The 15367-nt window shown below is 42.3% G+C and overlaps 1 protein-coding gene across 6 annotated transcripts in view; it reads right to left on the bottom strand.

Annotated features, from left to right (window-relative positions):
• Positions 1-1505: 1505 nt before the first annotated feature.
• Positions 1506-15367, bottom strand: part of SH3PXD2A (SH3 and PX domains 2A) — a 395650-nt gene continuing 381788 nt past the window's right edge. For all 6 annotated transcript variants that reach the window (XM_032786083.2, XM_032786085.2, XM_032786084.2 and 3 more), the window contains 4 exons: positions 10205-10539; positions 7625-7674; positions 3738-3857; positions 1506-3586 (listed from right to left, as the gene is read on the bottom strand). In XM_032786083.2, the coding sequence (XP_032641974.1) occupies positions 1694-3586; positions 3738-3857; positions 7625-7674; positions 10205-10539 (2398 nt within the window). In that variant the 3' untranslated portion in view covers positions 1506-1693. The remainder of the gene's footprint in view (positions 3587-3737; positions 3858-7624; positions 7675-10204; positions 10540-15367) is intronic.

Below are 15367 nucleotides of genomic sequence, written 5' to 3'. Positions count from 1 at the left end.
ATTTTGTGTAATACACGAGCAGTGAAATAATTGACTTTTCCCCTTTAAAACAGGACACAGAAATGCTGCCTCTTAAAGAAACTGGATATTGATCTTCACTTAAATGATTAACGAGCCCATCAAAAAACTGCCAAAAGCAAGACTTCCTCAAGTACAGTATGGATTTATAGTGGCTGATGCTTACAGTACAGTAACTGGCTACCTCAGGAACCAGTCTAATCCAAGCCCTTTCCAAATGGTTGTATATTCCCCACCCCGCCACCCATGGGTCATGTTTTAAAGCATTAGAGTTATAAATAACATGAAGGAAAAGTGGGGATGGGGTGGGGAAGAGGCAGCTAGTCACACTGTAGCCTTAATTGCTTTGTTATTAGATCTCTATTTGAGCTTGAAAATCCCATGCATTCTTTGCAGTACAAATGTACTTTTTGGATTCAAGTGGGAATCCAATCACAGAATTGACTCCTACTTTAGTTTTCACTTAAGAAAGAAAAAAAAAAAAAAGTCTTTTGGTAAATCAATGCATAATTAAAAAATACCCAGAATGCACAGGAAAGAAACAAAAACAAATCCCCCAAAATATACAAATTAAAGATTGTGCAGACTGAATTCCATGGCTTCTCCACCACACCCTTTGTAAACACTGATGCCGCAACAGGTTATGGCTGTTTCTAACTTACAGCTTTGTGGATTCTGTCAATGTGCTCCAATTTGCATCTGATAGTGAAAACAGGAGTAATGCATTTGATTGCTTTTCTTCTTTGAGGCCTCAGAGGCATTTTGAATACTTAAAAATTGTGACAAATTTGGAAAAACCCAGCTCAGGAAAGAGAATCAACCTGGATCTCTTGGCAGGAATCACCACACTGAACTAAAACAAGGAGTATTTAAAGTAATCATTGTTCACAAAGTTGTGTCCATTGGTTTGTTTTTGTGGTGTGTTTGCAAGCACCTGGTAGTCCTACAGGCCATAAGAACACCTGGTGTCTCAACTCAAGAGCCTAGAGACAGAACAAAAGGCAGCCAAAAAACCCCAATATGGTTCCTGAATGTCATTTCTGAGGTTCAGTAATACTGACAAACCGTAGTTGAAGTCAGAGACCAAATCTCTCCACGATGAAAAGGCTCCAACGCTGGAACTGACTGTTGAGAAGAGTGAAAAATCTGAGCTTCTAGAAAGGGCTGGGGTTCTCCTCTGCATTTTAGAATCAAATTCCCACTCACTTTGCACAGTTAAAAGTTGTGAAAACACATTCAAAACTTCTGGATATTCCACGTGGAGATGAGAGGAAGGAGAGAGGAAGCCGAGATTCTAAAATGTCTAAGTTTGGCACTACACTCCCCCGCAACGATTTCCTCAAGTGGATACATCAGTTTGTATCTCTCGCAAAGGCACAAGTTTGGTTTGCTGCCATTAACAGGAAAGATGGGATATCATACCCTGTTACACACAGGATTATTAACAGCTTCAAAAAAAAAAAAAAAAGAGACATTTGACTATCATTTTCTTTGCTTAAATTCCTTCAGGCCACGTTAACCCCATAAAGCTCTGCAAACACAGCACAGCATAATCATTCAGTCCCTTTGCACAAACTAGAGCACGGGGAAAAAATTTTTGTGGGTGTAGCGATTTTTTTTCCAGATATACACAGCAGGAACAGTATAAATTAGAGAATTTAAAGATATTGCAACATTAATTTTTTTTCTCCAAATAATTTGAGGGCACCCAGCCTTTAAATGGTTTCCCACCATCCATGATCTGACAGTACCACCAACCATTTGGGTTTCTTTCCAGGACCTCCATGCAGACACCTTCCTGAAACCCTGCCGTCTCCTCATCTCCCTCATAGTCTGCAATGGAAACGTAGATATCCTTGAGGTTGTTGTGGATGAACTGGGATTTTTCAAGGGGCTTTGGCCAGACAGTGGACACCGGGATTCCATTGCGCTGAGTGGATAGGTTGGAGGTTGTCTCCAATCCCTCTATGCCCGATTGATCAGTCTGCTTTGCCTTCGAGTCACCAGGCTGTGATCGCGCACTGCTGAAAGAGGAATTCCTGCGGACAGCCCTTAGATGGTCTGTAGTAGTTAAGGATTCATTCCTGCGCAGGGAGCAGGACAGGTTATTATCCTTTGGGGGCGGGGAGACGAACACAGACTGTGGCCTCACTGCTAACTGTCTCACTCCATTCCTCATTTTCACAGCCCCTGAAGTTTTGGAAAAGCCACCAGGGGGTTTGCTTGGAATTGGGGGCATTGCTCTTTTGTTCTGGTTGATGGTGTTCAAAGCTTGAACTCTTTTCTCTATCTTCTCCAAGCTGTTTGACTTGCTTTCATTTCTTCTGTTCCTGGCCAGCGAGATGTTGGTCTCTGAAGTTTCTTCTTGTTGGCTATCGGCAAGTACGAGGTAGTGGGAAGGAGCCCACCCTTCCATATCTCCATATTTCATGTACCACCATCCACTGGCTTGCTTTTCCAACACTTCCACTTCCACTCCTGCTGGGAAGCAGAGTTCAGAATCCTGAACCTTTTGATAAGAGTCAGAGGTCACATAAAAACATTTTGTGTCATTCTCTTGCTCTGGCTTGGCTGGATGGTTAGAGCAAAAAATGGCATGGGAAGGAGATGTAATGAGATCTGCGGAGCTTCTTCTAAGGGAGTCGTTTTGGCTCTCAGGAGCTATTTGTGGAGGGCTTTCAGACTCTTCACTTCTCGAACCTTGAAGTCCACCTCTGAGCTGCCCAGTTGGCCTCAGCTGACGCCTTAAAGTGCTGATATCCATTTTTTCTTGGCTCTGAGAATCTGCCTTATTGAGGAAGGGCTTAGGTCTAACCATTGGCTTTGCTTTCGTTGAGGGGCTCTGTCCAGGCTCCTTCTTCGCACTTGTTCTTGGCATGCTACGTAAGCCAACATCTGAGGCTGATCTGGATTTTATCTCATCATTCCTGGAGTAGTGACATTTTCCAAGATCAGGCTGAATGCTTTTGTCAGATTTGAGCTTCAGGAGCGATGATTTGGGAGAACTGGAGCATGGAGAGTTTCTTCGGATTAGAGACACAGAGGAGCTTTTTTGGGAATCTGAGTCTCCGCTAGATTCTTTACATGATGAAGTGTCCTCCACATAAGGCCTGAATCCCTCATTTTCATAGATGATCTCTTCTTCACGAGCAACATCCTCTGAAGACTCACCAACTCTGAACTTTGCCCTCTGCAGGGATGAGACAGGAGATGGCTTAAGTGGCTGAAACAGACGTTTTTCCAAGGAACTATCATCTCCATGGCTTTCATGCACCTCGGACTCCGAGTCAAAGCCAAAGGCAGGCACATCGTACTCTGGTTCTTCATATCTGAGCTTTTGTGGGGAGTCCTGGACTTCTCCTGATGAAACAGTCCCAGGAGCTGTTCCTTCTTCCACATCTTTTGGTTTACTGGGAGGTGCTGGGGGAGGGACCTTGGGTCGGGTTAGAGTACTGGTTCTTCTGTTTAAATTGGGCTTCTTCCTTTTATCAATGTAAGATGCTGGAGCCCACCCTTCTTTCTCTCCAATCTGTACATACCACCAGCCACCAGAGTTCTTATCAATAACCTAAAGGATGATGATGATGAACACTGTCATTAGTCTGGAGAGATAACGGGTTACGATTTTTTTTTTCTTTGAAGCCATTATCTAACATTTGTACAATGCTCTATCATTGCAAAGCATTATTATTTTGTACGGTTGCACCATTTAGGCTCACCTCTGCCTTTTGTCCTCCACGAAAGCTTATTCCGTCAGAAATACAAGACTGGAATTCTGCAATGGTGTAGTATTCCACCTCCACTGATGGTGGCTCAGGTGGTTTAGGCAACTGGAAGCCCTGTGGCAACAAAGGAAAGTCTTGTTTAGCAAGCAATTAGCAATAAGAGGCTGAATGTGTCAGCATGGACAGTTATTTGCCATTTTTCCAGTGCTGCTGAACAAGGGGCATTCCTTACTCTTGATTTACCTCCTAGTGATAAGCACCAGGCATTCTATAACAAAAGGTCTGCAGTGTTGTGTAGCCGTGTTGGTCCCAAGATACTACAAGGCGGCTGAGATTCTCTCTTTCAGAGATCGGTCCAACAAGAGATTGAGAGACAGAGAGAGAGGGACTTCTGACCTTACACACAGAGCTTCTCTTGAGTTATTCCTCCTGAAGAAGAGCTCAGTGTAAGCTCAGAAGCTTGTTTCTCAGCAACAGAAGTTGGTCCAATAAGACATATCACCTCACCCATCTTGTCTCCAACAAATGGTAAATGAAGGCAAGGCTTAAAAAGGGATAGCTTTCCTAACTACGTACAATTCTAGTACCTCTTTCACTAACTATAATAATCTTGATAATTTGCATTTAAATAGTGCTTTTAATATTCAAAGGGTTTTACATGGGGGTTGCCATTCTAGTCAGATGGATGGTCCATTTAGCCTGATATTCTGTCTGATGGTCGACAGTACCAGATGGCTTCAAAGGAAATACCTATGGGAAATTTTGTGCAACAACAGGCACAAGATGGAACCTGTTTCCCAGCTATCAAGGACTAAGTGATCCAGATTCACTAGAGCCGCACGTAAAAATCTAAAAGCCAATAATTGCTATTTATTAATTGGAATTAAAAGGAAAAAAACATACATATCTGTGTCTTTCACCATAAAAATCTTAGCACCTGCCACAAGTATCCCTTGACTGAAATGGCTCACAACTTATGCATTTACTCAGCTAAAATATCAATGGCAGTTAGATGGATGTCAGAACGGAGGCCCTAGCTCCCGATTTTTTTATGTTACGGAGAACAAGCAATTTTGTTCAAACCCCCATGTCATCATTAACCAACCCTAAAACCAGAGACAATTTTACTACATTTCTCTCATATTTTAGACTTACAAAGAAACTAGGAAAGATTCCGTTCTCTAAGCATTTAGATATCTGGAGTGTCCATGATTAGCTTAGTGCTCTAATGAATGACATGACTCATTATTAAATAAGCAGAAAAGAGTCCCAATGGAAAAAACCTGAATGGATCTTTGGTTCTTTAAAGACAAAATCTGCTCCTTGCATTAAAAATGCGACTTACACACACGTCTGAATTGTGACAGATAGTTACAAAGACAACAGATAGTTGCAGCAAGATTCTGAGCCAGGAAACTGAAGAAAGGAAGCAAAATACTGTATCTTAACGTATTACTCCATTGATTTCTAAACCACTCTCATAGTAAGAAACATGAATCATTTTAACATAACTGCCGGAAGTATTTTGGCCCAAGTATTAACTTTGCCTAGCAATGTTTCAATTCTGCATTTCAGCACTGTGCATGTTAAAATATAGCATAGGATGCAGTGTAACAACGTGCCTTCAGATTTTAGAATGGTTTGAATTTAAACTGAGCTAATTGGAAACAGCAAACATACTTGATGCTTCACATGTGTTTTGTTAACATGGAGTTAATTAAAGCATTCCTGCCAAAATAAAAAACTAATTGAAATAATTAGTGCGAAGGAAACAAAACTCAGGAGGAAAACAGCGTAAATATTAACCATACTGAGCTCTCAGTTAAATAAACGTTTGGAAGAGAAGTTTGAGATCAACACGTAGGATAAAAGAATTGGGAGAGGTGAATGCTACAAATTACACAGTGAATCCAAATTCGCACTGCTCCTGCTCCAAGCAAGAGAGACTCTGCTACAAACAAAAGTATTTGACTGACAACTTCGGTCTAATGGGGTTACTAGGTCCTCCTCATATTCAGGGGACAGTTCAGCTTTTCATGGGTCTGCCCTGAGTTCTGCAAGTCCAAATAGCAGGACAATTCCCATTTCCCTGTCCTCCCACAAGATACCAGACAGCCTTAAAAATTAAACAGATGCCACAGCATAAAAATGTAGCCACCTTGAAGGTGGGCAGCAGTTTCTAGCTGCTATAGGCATGATGCACACCACTGCAGGCAAGGTGGAAGGGACAATTTTGGCTAAAAGGTCATTGGGAAAGTCCTTACTCTTTTGAAAGAGCTGTGGGCACTTTAGCATCCAGGCGCAGCAGTCAGGATGTTAAGGTTTTACTCCTCCACAGAACTCAATTTATCTACTTTGAAATTATAAAAGGGCAGAGTCAGACTACAGGTTGCAGGAAGACTAAGCATTTCAGTAACGCTCATGCCACTGACCCTTCTCTAGGGGGGATAAGCTCAGAGAATCAAGGGTTTATTATTGGTCCTCATTGTCATGCGAGATGTTACACTGACATGACATAGCAACTAAAGATGGTCCAACACTTCGCATCCAAACCCACTTTTACATTTAGGCCAATTAGATTCCAAATGTTCCAATCTGAGATTGCTTTCCACAATTTTTTTGTTCATGATAGGATGAAAAACTAGAAGGGATCTATATTCTGGTTTCAGTGTGTCCAAAGTCTCATGGGATTTCATTCTGAGTTGGTAGAAATCTCGTAAAGCTCTCAAAATTTGCACATTTTTGAGACTCGGGTACTTTGTACCGGAACCCTAGCTGGGTACTCTAATTAGGGTCTGAACATAGGGTCCTTCATGCAAGCTCATCTCAGGGTATAAAGAAGAACAAAAAAGGAGGAACATAATGCAGTTCTTTCATCCCATTGGGAAATGCCAGTCCTGGTGACTTACTAAAAGCCCATTTCACTGGCGTAAGAGGACAAGCCATTCTCCAGTAAGGAAAAATAAATCTATAAATACTATTTATGCTCTTGTATTTGGAGTTGTTCATTGTTAGTCCTTATGCCCTTTTTTAAAAGGAAAGATTCAAACAGGGCAAGTTTACACAATGCACTCAATATTCTGTGCATCGTTCTGAATTATGCCACAATCCCAGCAAGATGTAGTTGGCTAGTGAAAATGTGATGGCTGTTACTTAAGAACTTTGTTCCCAATTGAACTACATGGCCCCGGCACTGTAGCATGTGAGCACTGTTACAATTACCATTATACAGCTTAAGTATCATCCCTTCAAAGGCTGACCCTATTATACTTATTAATGCTTAATAATTAATGGTCCAATGGGTCCCAGTAGGAGTTATGGGAGCAAAGCACCATACCAAGTTGGGCCTTCAACTTTGTGCATAAAAACACTGAAAGGCCAGTTTCATTCCAAATGAAGAACATGTTTTTCCATGGTAACTTTTCCCATGGAAAAAATGTTTCCATACAAAGCCCAATATGACTGAATTTATATTAAAAAGTTGTCCCGGGGTGCAAAAATTGCCCCAAAACAAAACAGAGATCACAAATTTTTTCATAAACAAGTTGTCTCCCACCCCATCCAGTTTCACACCTTCCCAACTGGAGTTATTTTAAGTGATAGCTGCACTTCCATATTTAAAAATAAAGACAGAAAAAGCACCTCTCCAAAAATAGCGCTTACATGTGAAGCAAGGTTTTTTCAAAACATGCGCTGACTCAGAAAAATGTCCCCAGTGAATGTTAGAGAATAAAATGCACATTCTGGAATTTGCTCCATTATATGCAGTGTGTTTAAGATAAAAAATCTCTTCAGAAGCCCCGTGTAGGGGGAGAGAGGGTTGCTCTAAAGCTTTGTGTCTAGACGACCGTCGCAATAGTTAATAAAAGAAAACCACAAACCAGACTGGATTCTCTCCGTGGTGGAGGCCTAGTTCTTAGATTTGGAGAGCCTATGGGGGAAAAAAAAAGTTTTAAAAGTTAATTTTATTTAGCTATGTAAGTTGTGCTAAGCAAAAGCTTTCTGAAGCTGCCAGCTGTCCTAGATAGCTAAATTTGTAATGGCTGTTAGAAAGTTCCATTATTTGCTGTGATCAAGGTATTTCCAAGAGTGAGTATAGAAAAGTATAAGAGAACACTGGAGATTACGGAGGTAACCTTAGTAATTTATTGCCAATATAAATTAGCAAGTTTTCAAAGGCCACTGCTGTACAATCTTTAAAAAACACTGGGCTGTAATCTCCGCTGAAATAACTCCATTCACTTCACTGGACTTGGGCCAGCAGAGAAATTGGCCCTGTATCTAGTTTTTCCATAGTAAACGGAATCCGTTAGAACAGTAACATTAACACTGCTGTTTTAGTCACAATGTATAAAAGCTCTTTGCAAATGTTGGGCAGTATCATTACCCCATCTCACAGAAGCAGCAGCCAAGGCACAATGGTTACTGCCCCAAGATAACAGTAAGCAAATGAAGTAATAGGGAACAGAAGCCAGGTGTCCTAACTTCTAGTCATCTGCTCTGGTCACCAGAGTGCTGTTTTAATAGAAGGTTTTATTCAAGGTCTCACTTTAGAACCAACTCTGAGGAAAACCAGTGGACTTGTGTGAACTTCAGAATTGTTTCCTAGGACAAGTTACTGCATCAGGCACAGTTCTGCGGTTGGTGAGATGAAATGGTCCTGATGCTAGAGAATGAACACATCTTGGAATCACCACAAAACTACAAACATGAGTCCTGACCCTACAACTGAATCCGTGAATGGATTCCTTTCACTCGCACACAACCTTGCTGATGTACTCCTCACATAGCACATTAATCCTCATACAGTTCTGCACTTGCAGCATTATCACTAGCCCAGGGGTTCTCATTCTTGTGTGTTCTGGGGACCATGCATTATCTTATGCTCTTTTATCTCCTATCACTAGGAAGGCAAATAAATTATTCCCTTATAGGACCAATATGAGCGAGCTTCCTGGCTGACAAAGTAACAGATGCTTGTAGACACAATGCAGTAAAGAGGGCAGCCCTTAGAATCATAGAATATCAGGGCTGGAAGGGACCTCGGGAGGTCATCTAGTCCAACCTCCTGCTCAAAGCAGGACCAATCCCCAACTAAATCATCCCAGCCAGGGCTTTGTCAAGCCTGACCTTAAAAACCTCTAAGGAAAGAGATTCCACCCCCTCCCTAGCTAACTCATTCCAATGCTTCACCACCCTCCTAGTGAAAAAGTTTTTCCTAATATCCAACCTAAACCTCCCCCATTGCAACTTGAGACCATTACTCCTTGTTCTGTCATCTGCTTGCTCATAGGGCAAACAAATGTTATTTCTCTCCAGATCATATATATGATTTCACTTCACTCTGACTCTTCCCCCATTAAACGACTATTCGTAGAATTTTGCTTTCTATTGGTAGCCTTGCTGCACATGTGATTACGCTGCTTCGATCTTTGCAGAATCGACTTACGAGACAAGTCGACTAGATCCAATACGCCTTTTTCGGCTACATTTTAGCAAGGTTAGTTTATGGAAAGCAGCCTAAATTCAACATCCCCTTGCTCTACCATGTATATAAAGATTATGTTTTCGTGTCATTAATTTGCTCTAGGAGCATTGATTTCATCTGACATTGTCTGTTCCAGTCCTCAGTTTTGTGAGTCCTTTTGTAGACTCTTCGCCACCGTCTGCCTGGACTGACTAGAGATAGTTTTGTATCTGTGCCAATTTGCCATCTGTTTACCCTTTTCCTACGCGCTACGTCGATTTTTATCGAATTTGTTAACATCTCTGAGTACTGGACGAACAACAATCCCAGTTCTCTCAGCCTCGGCTATCATCAAATCCGTCATGGTGCTACACAGCATCTCTCTCTAAATCCATTGCCTCTTCATTCTCTTGACAGCCTGCGATGCTCTATTTCTATTCCATACCTTTCTGTTTTCCAATCAGAGATTACCTTTCTTCAGAACCATGACGAAGTGTCGGGGCATCTTAAAATCTGCGTGACTCACAGTAAGCTTTCTCCATTGGACTTGAAGAACTCAGCCTCTCCTCATAAGTCATGTGCTCCAGCTCCCTAATCATTTTTGCTCTCCTCCGCTGGACTCTTTCCAATTTTTCCACATCCTTCTTGTAGCGTGGGGCACAAAACTGTACACAGTACTCCAGATGAGGCCTCACCAATGTCGAACAGAGGGGAATGATCATGTCTCAATCTGCTGGCAATGCCCCTACTTATACAGCCTAAAATGCCATTAGCCTTCTTAGCAAAAAGGGCACACTGTTGACTCATATCCAGCTTCTCGTCCACTATAACCCCTAGGTCCTTGCTTCAGGGAACATGGTCTGTATTCAACTCATTCTCTACAGACTCAGAGTGAGGCTGCTTCAGCAAGTAACATGCCACACGCCTCCCCACAAAGATAAATCAGGAATTCTTATGAAAATGATGGCAGTCCAGCTATACATTCTGGTCTTACTTATTTGAGCTCTTTGTGGTGCGATCCTTGCTACAGCAGGGGATCCCTGAGCCAGTTTTGAAGCCTGCTTGTCTGAGGTCATCATGGCATTGCCATTAGAGTCATTGCACAAGATGGGTAAGCTGATTTCTTTCTTTGTGATGTGGGATTCCGCCATTTCGTTTTCTGCTTGGGTTTCCTTGTCGCTGGATGGTTTCTTGTTCAGCAGGTTACTGATCTCCATAATGTTGCCTATAATTTCCACTGGCCCAGTTAAGTTCTTTTTCCTAGACGGAAGATCATCTTTAGCCTTCTTCAGGTAGGATGCTGGGGCCCAGCCTTCTTTACCTAGATGCCTGCGTAGATGAGAAAAAAATATTGTTACCACACAGAACAGCCTTTGTAGTCCTTCCAGATACAACTGCTAAGGCAAAAAATAACGTAGACAACATCTTAGAACCACAAGTTGGGTTTTGTCATATGTTTTTGTGGTCTCAATTCATCCACTGCCTGTAATGAGTCACCTCACAGTCTACTCAGCTAGCAAGGAACAGTGAACTATTTTAACAGAAGAGTTACCTCTTGTTTCAAGGAAAAGTGGTCTCTCCAGATCAGAGAGCAGCTTACTCCTGAGGCATAAGGGAAAATTTAGTAGTAGGTTGGCTGCGTGCAGCTTTTACACGAAATGGGATAAAAAGATGGTTTTAAACATGGAAGTGCTAAATACCCACCAGGTTGATGAAAATTCTGTATATACGATCTGTTCTCTCTTCCAAATTGCATCTCTCATGCCAATAATGCAAAGGACAAGTTATCACAATTAAGGGTGACAGTCACCCCGATGCAGAGGCCTTCATTGACCTTGTGCATTCCCTCTGTATTGGATATATTTCACTCCCATTTTCTTTATATCCCTGATCCTATGTGAAGCATTTTACAGAATGCCTCCTATCTGCAGCAGGTGTGAACCATGGCCTGTCTTTGTGCCACTGTGAAGGTGGAGCAACTATTTGATTAGAAAAAAATTCAAGCTCAAAACCTAATTTAAAAAAAAAGTCTGGAACTATTTGAAGGAGGATTTTTTTTTTTTTTTAAATTGAACATAAACCAAATACAAAATATGGTCTAGGAGCATAAAGCTGAACGCTCAGACTTTCCCAGGCTGAAGTTTGTCATTCTTCCACAGCTGGCCTTTTGGGAAAGTGGTTTTTCTAACTCCTGCTATTACTGACACTTCATCAGCGATTCCAGATTACAATCAGGCTCCAGGGAGGAAAACATGGATAACTCTGATTTCCCTAGTGAAACCCCAACTTGCTCCAGAGTAACTCAGTGAAACCCCGCTCCCTTTAATCTCTCAAGTACCTGGGGCAGATGCTTAAACGGTAAATGGGGATGCAGGCAACGTTTAATTCCTGGTGGTCAGGAAATTTGCAGGAAATAAAATGTTAAAATGGCAGGGCTCTGAGGCTTCTCTAACAAAAATGGAGACTCACTAGAAAGCAAAAGAAGCGACTGGTAAAATACAAGGATAGGCAAGTAATTCTTCACATAAGTGAGCTTTGACATGAGGAGTCAGATTAGCTGTGGGGTTTCTTTTAGGGTATTCGACTTACTATGTTCTGATTTACTGAGTCAAAATACTGACTGATGTCATCAGGAGTCCTGAGCAGGGATCAAGTGGAGAATGTCTTTAAATGCGGATGGTATCTAAAAAGCTTTACTTGGAATACCCATTACAAAAGCCAGTATTTATAACATTTAGCCCAAGTCTTAGCAGGCTAACCCTAACCGCTGTAGAGGAGGGAAAAGAGGGGGAATCTCCCATGTTTAAATCCCCCAGCCAGCTTAATCCAAGGGTTCACAAGACCTGGTTTTGCAAGGAACTGAACCTCAAAAGAGCAAAGTCAAACAAAAGGACTGGTCTCCATATCTGTGACCCTGAGTCTTTGCAAGTGACCCAATTACTGCTATTCGCAGCAGTATGTCTAGACAGAGTGGCAATGATTACATCCACCTTGCGACAGATACACAATCCGGCTTCTGAATCTTCTCTGTATGGAAGTGAGAATCTACAGCTATGCAATCCAGTCCCCGCTTTTTAACACTTCAGCATGCAACAATTATGGTCCTTCACTAGGGCCACAGTCAGCTACAGCGCACAGTTTGGAAACTATCATTGATTTTTAGCACACTGTGCTCCCTGAAGCAACCAGTATTAGAAAACCATACCAGGGATTCTTAGAAGTCTGCAGATTCAACCCGGAGGTACTGGAAATCTTTTTATATGTCAACTGAATACAGCAGGGTTTGAACACACCAGGCACTGTAGGAGGATTCCCATAAAGAGAAAACGGGAATTCAAGATTTGCCATGTGCCAAATTTTGGTGAGTTTTCTCACTCCCTGCTTTCTCCCCATCACCATCCAGGCCCTGAATAAGAGTAATCCCACTTTATGCCAAGGAGGGCTAGAGGCAGCTCTCTTTGGAGCATCTCTCAGCTGGTCTCAGCGTGAAAGGAGTGTCTCAAATTACTATCCAGGCAACTGCTTAGGTCTTTTGTAAATAGCAGGATGTGGTTACGAGCAACCCTCTCCTCACACTCTCTAGTACAGGGGTTCTCAACCTTTTTTCCCCCCCGAGTCACCGCTCCCCCCAGCCCCAACATGCTATAAAAACTCCACGGCCCATTTGTGCCACAATAACCGGTTTTCCTCATATAAAAGCCAGGGGCGGCATTAGGGGGTAGCAAGAAGGGCAATTGTCTGAGGTCCCCATACCACAGGAGCCCCCGTGAAGCTACTTTGCTCAGGCTTCGGCCCTGGGTGTTGGGGCTTCAGCTTACTACCCTGAGCCCTAGTGAGTCTAACACTGGCCTGCTTGGCAGAGCCCCTGAAACCTGCTCATGGCCCCCCAGAGGGCTCCGGACCCCTGGTTGAGAACCACTGCTCTAGCAAACTTTGATTTGAAATAGCCCTGAACTGGAACCCCAAGACCAAAATTGACAGGCACTGGAAAAATCCATATCCAGAGCCAAACTTTCTGGCTTTGGCCTGTCTTCATAATGAATCTGAACAGTATGGATTTGGATCTGAATTCCATGACTTGGGCCCCTCTCTATTCCTCTCCAGAACTGTTTTGAACAGAAAGCCCCTGAGTAGAGTTATTGTGATCACACTCTTCCGCCACCTTCCTCAATCCTCTGTTATTTTGAAGGTTTTCAAAATATCTGAAGTTCCTGTTCTTTGTTGACTATGTATTGTGCTTACTTGGGAATTATGTCAATCTATACAGCACGTGATCCGATTTCACACGTAGAACTCACAGTACAAAATCAAATAAGAGTACGCACTGCATAGCTCTAAGTCCATATAGGACTACAAGAGTTGACATTTTTCAGATCAGAAAGGTAGCACTAATGGATAGATAGAAAAAGGAACAAACCAGTGCAGTCTATCTATTTTAGATGTTTGGATTGCAAAACGCAATCCATTTGGCTCAGACAGCTTCATGTGACCTTACACCATTTCAATCTATGGCTAGTCACTAGTTAAGCCACACAAGGTTACTGACCACCTAGCTATCGTCTTCAATACTGTGTCCCCATTGGATCTACTTGTTATGTTGCGTTAGCGTAGCCTAACTAGTAGCGATATGTAACCATCGCTATCAGGACAGCAAAAAAACCAGAGTACTTAGTCCAAGTGGTACATATATTTCCTGCCCGGCATTGGAACAGCATTCAGTAGTTCCAGCTGAAGATCTCAAAAAGTGTTTATACTTCATTAGGGAACACTCGTTCTCCCTATTTCACAGGTAAGGAAACCAAGGAACAGAGATTGATGTCATAGCCAAAGTCATGTAGGAAGATCCAGGAATAAAATCCAGATCACTTGACTCTCATGGTATGTCTATAATGCAGTCAGGAAGTGTGACGGCAGCACCTATAGATGTATGCGAGCTAGCCTTTCTCCCTGGAAGCATTGCTCGGGGGCGGGGAGACAGCACAGGCTAGCCACTGGAGTACTTACAAAGGGTTCCAGACCAGCTCTTACTTGGGTGACTAACCCATGATTCCACTCATGCTGCCACAGTTTCACTGCTATTTTTAGCGAGCTAGCTCAGGTATGCCTACCTGTGCTACAATGGCACCTCCCAACGGTAGGCATCAGGACCGGCTCAAGGCACCAGCAAACCAAGCATGTGCTTGGAGTGGCACAATTCTAGAGGCAACACTTGCGCTCTCAGAGGTTATATTATTTTTTTGCTTGGAGCGGCAAAAAAACTAGCGCCGGCCCTGGTAGGCATACCCTCAGCCCTGCGCCTTCACTTACATTTGCCATTTGAACCAGGCATTTCAAATCTTATCCTATTTTCCTTCCAATAGCACTTCACTTTACAGCACAGCAAACTCCCTCTCTCACAAGAGGTCTAAAATTCATAGTAGTCCAGGAAATCAAGGGCAGGCCAACAAAAAAACCCAATCAGCAACTTGTAGGTCAAAAGAAAGTGACAACCCTTATCTGTCAGCATCAGAAGAGCTCCAACACCTTCCAGATGGTAACTGATATACAGCAGCATCTAAATAATTGACTGTAACTTCAGCTATTAAGCATGTAATATGATCATGCAGGCAAGTGACACCGATCCACGGCTGAACTCAATAAAGCGGTAATGAAGATTCCAGCTCAGAGTCTTCAACACACACAAGTCTAAGTGCCTCTCAAGTCACAACATGAAACAGGGCAAAGAGAGAAGAAATACAAGTGTTTCAATGCAACAGGGATGAATACACAACTGTAGGGTTACACTGATTTGGCTTCACAGAGTAAAAAACCCTTTGTTTTAATATTACATGAAGAAAAAAAGATTCAAGCTATAGGAATGTTTAAAAAAAAAATCAAAAGTGCCTCTGTGTGTCTGAGCACTGGTTCCCTTAATATCTGCTTTCCAGCTTCAGAGCACTGGAATTACCCCAGAGGGAAGCAAACTGGGGGGAAAAAAAGGAAAGACAGGAAATGAGGATCAGCATAGGGCCAGGAATTTTGGGAAATTATATATTTAAGGTGGAGCTTGTTAACATATTTAAGATAGACCCAATTAAAAATAAAACTCCAACAACTTGCTAAACTTTAATACACTTATTCTGTTCCCATATTATCCAATGGAATAGATGAAATGGCA

Source organism: Chelonoidis abingdonii, chromosome 16 (assembly GCF_003597395.2).
Source record: "Chelonoidis abingdonii isolate Lonesome George chromosome 16, CheloAbing_2.0, whole genome shotgun sequence".
Lineage (NCBI taxonomy): Eukaryota > Metazoa > Chordata > Testudines > Testudinidae > Chelonoidis > Chelonoidis abingdonii.
The sequence above is the reverse complement of the archived record's forward strand: the minus strand, read 5'-3'. Positions and strand labels throughout refer to the sequence as shown.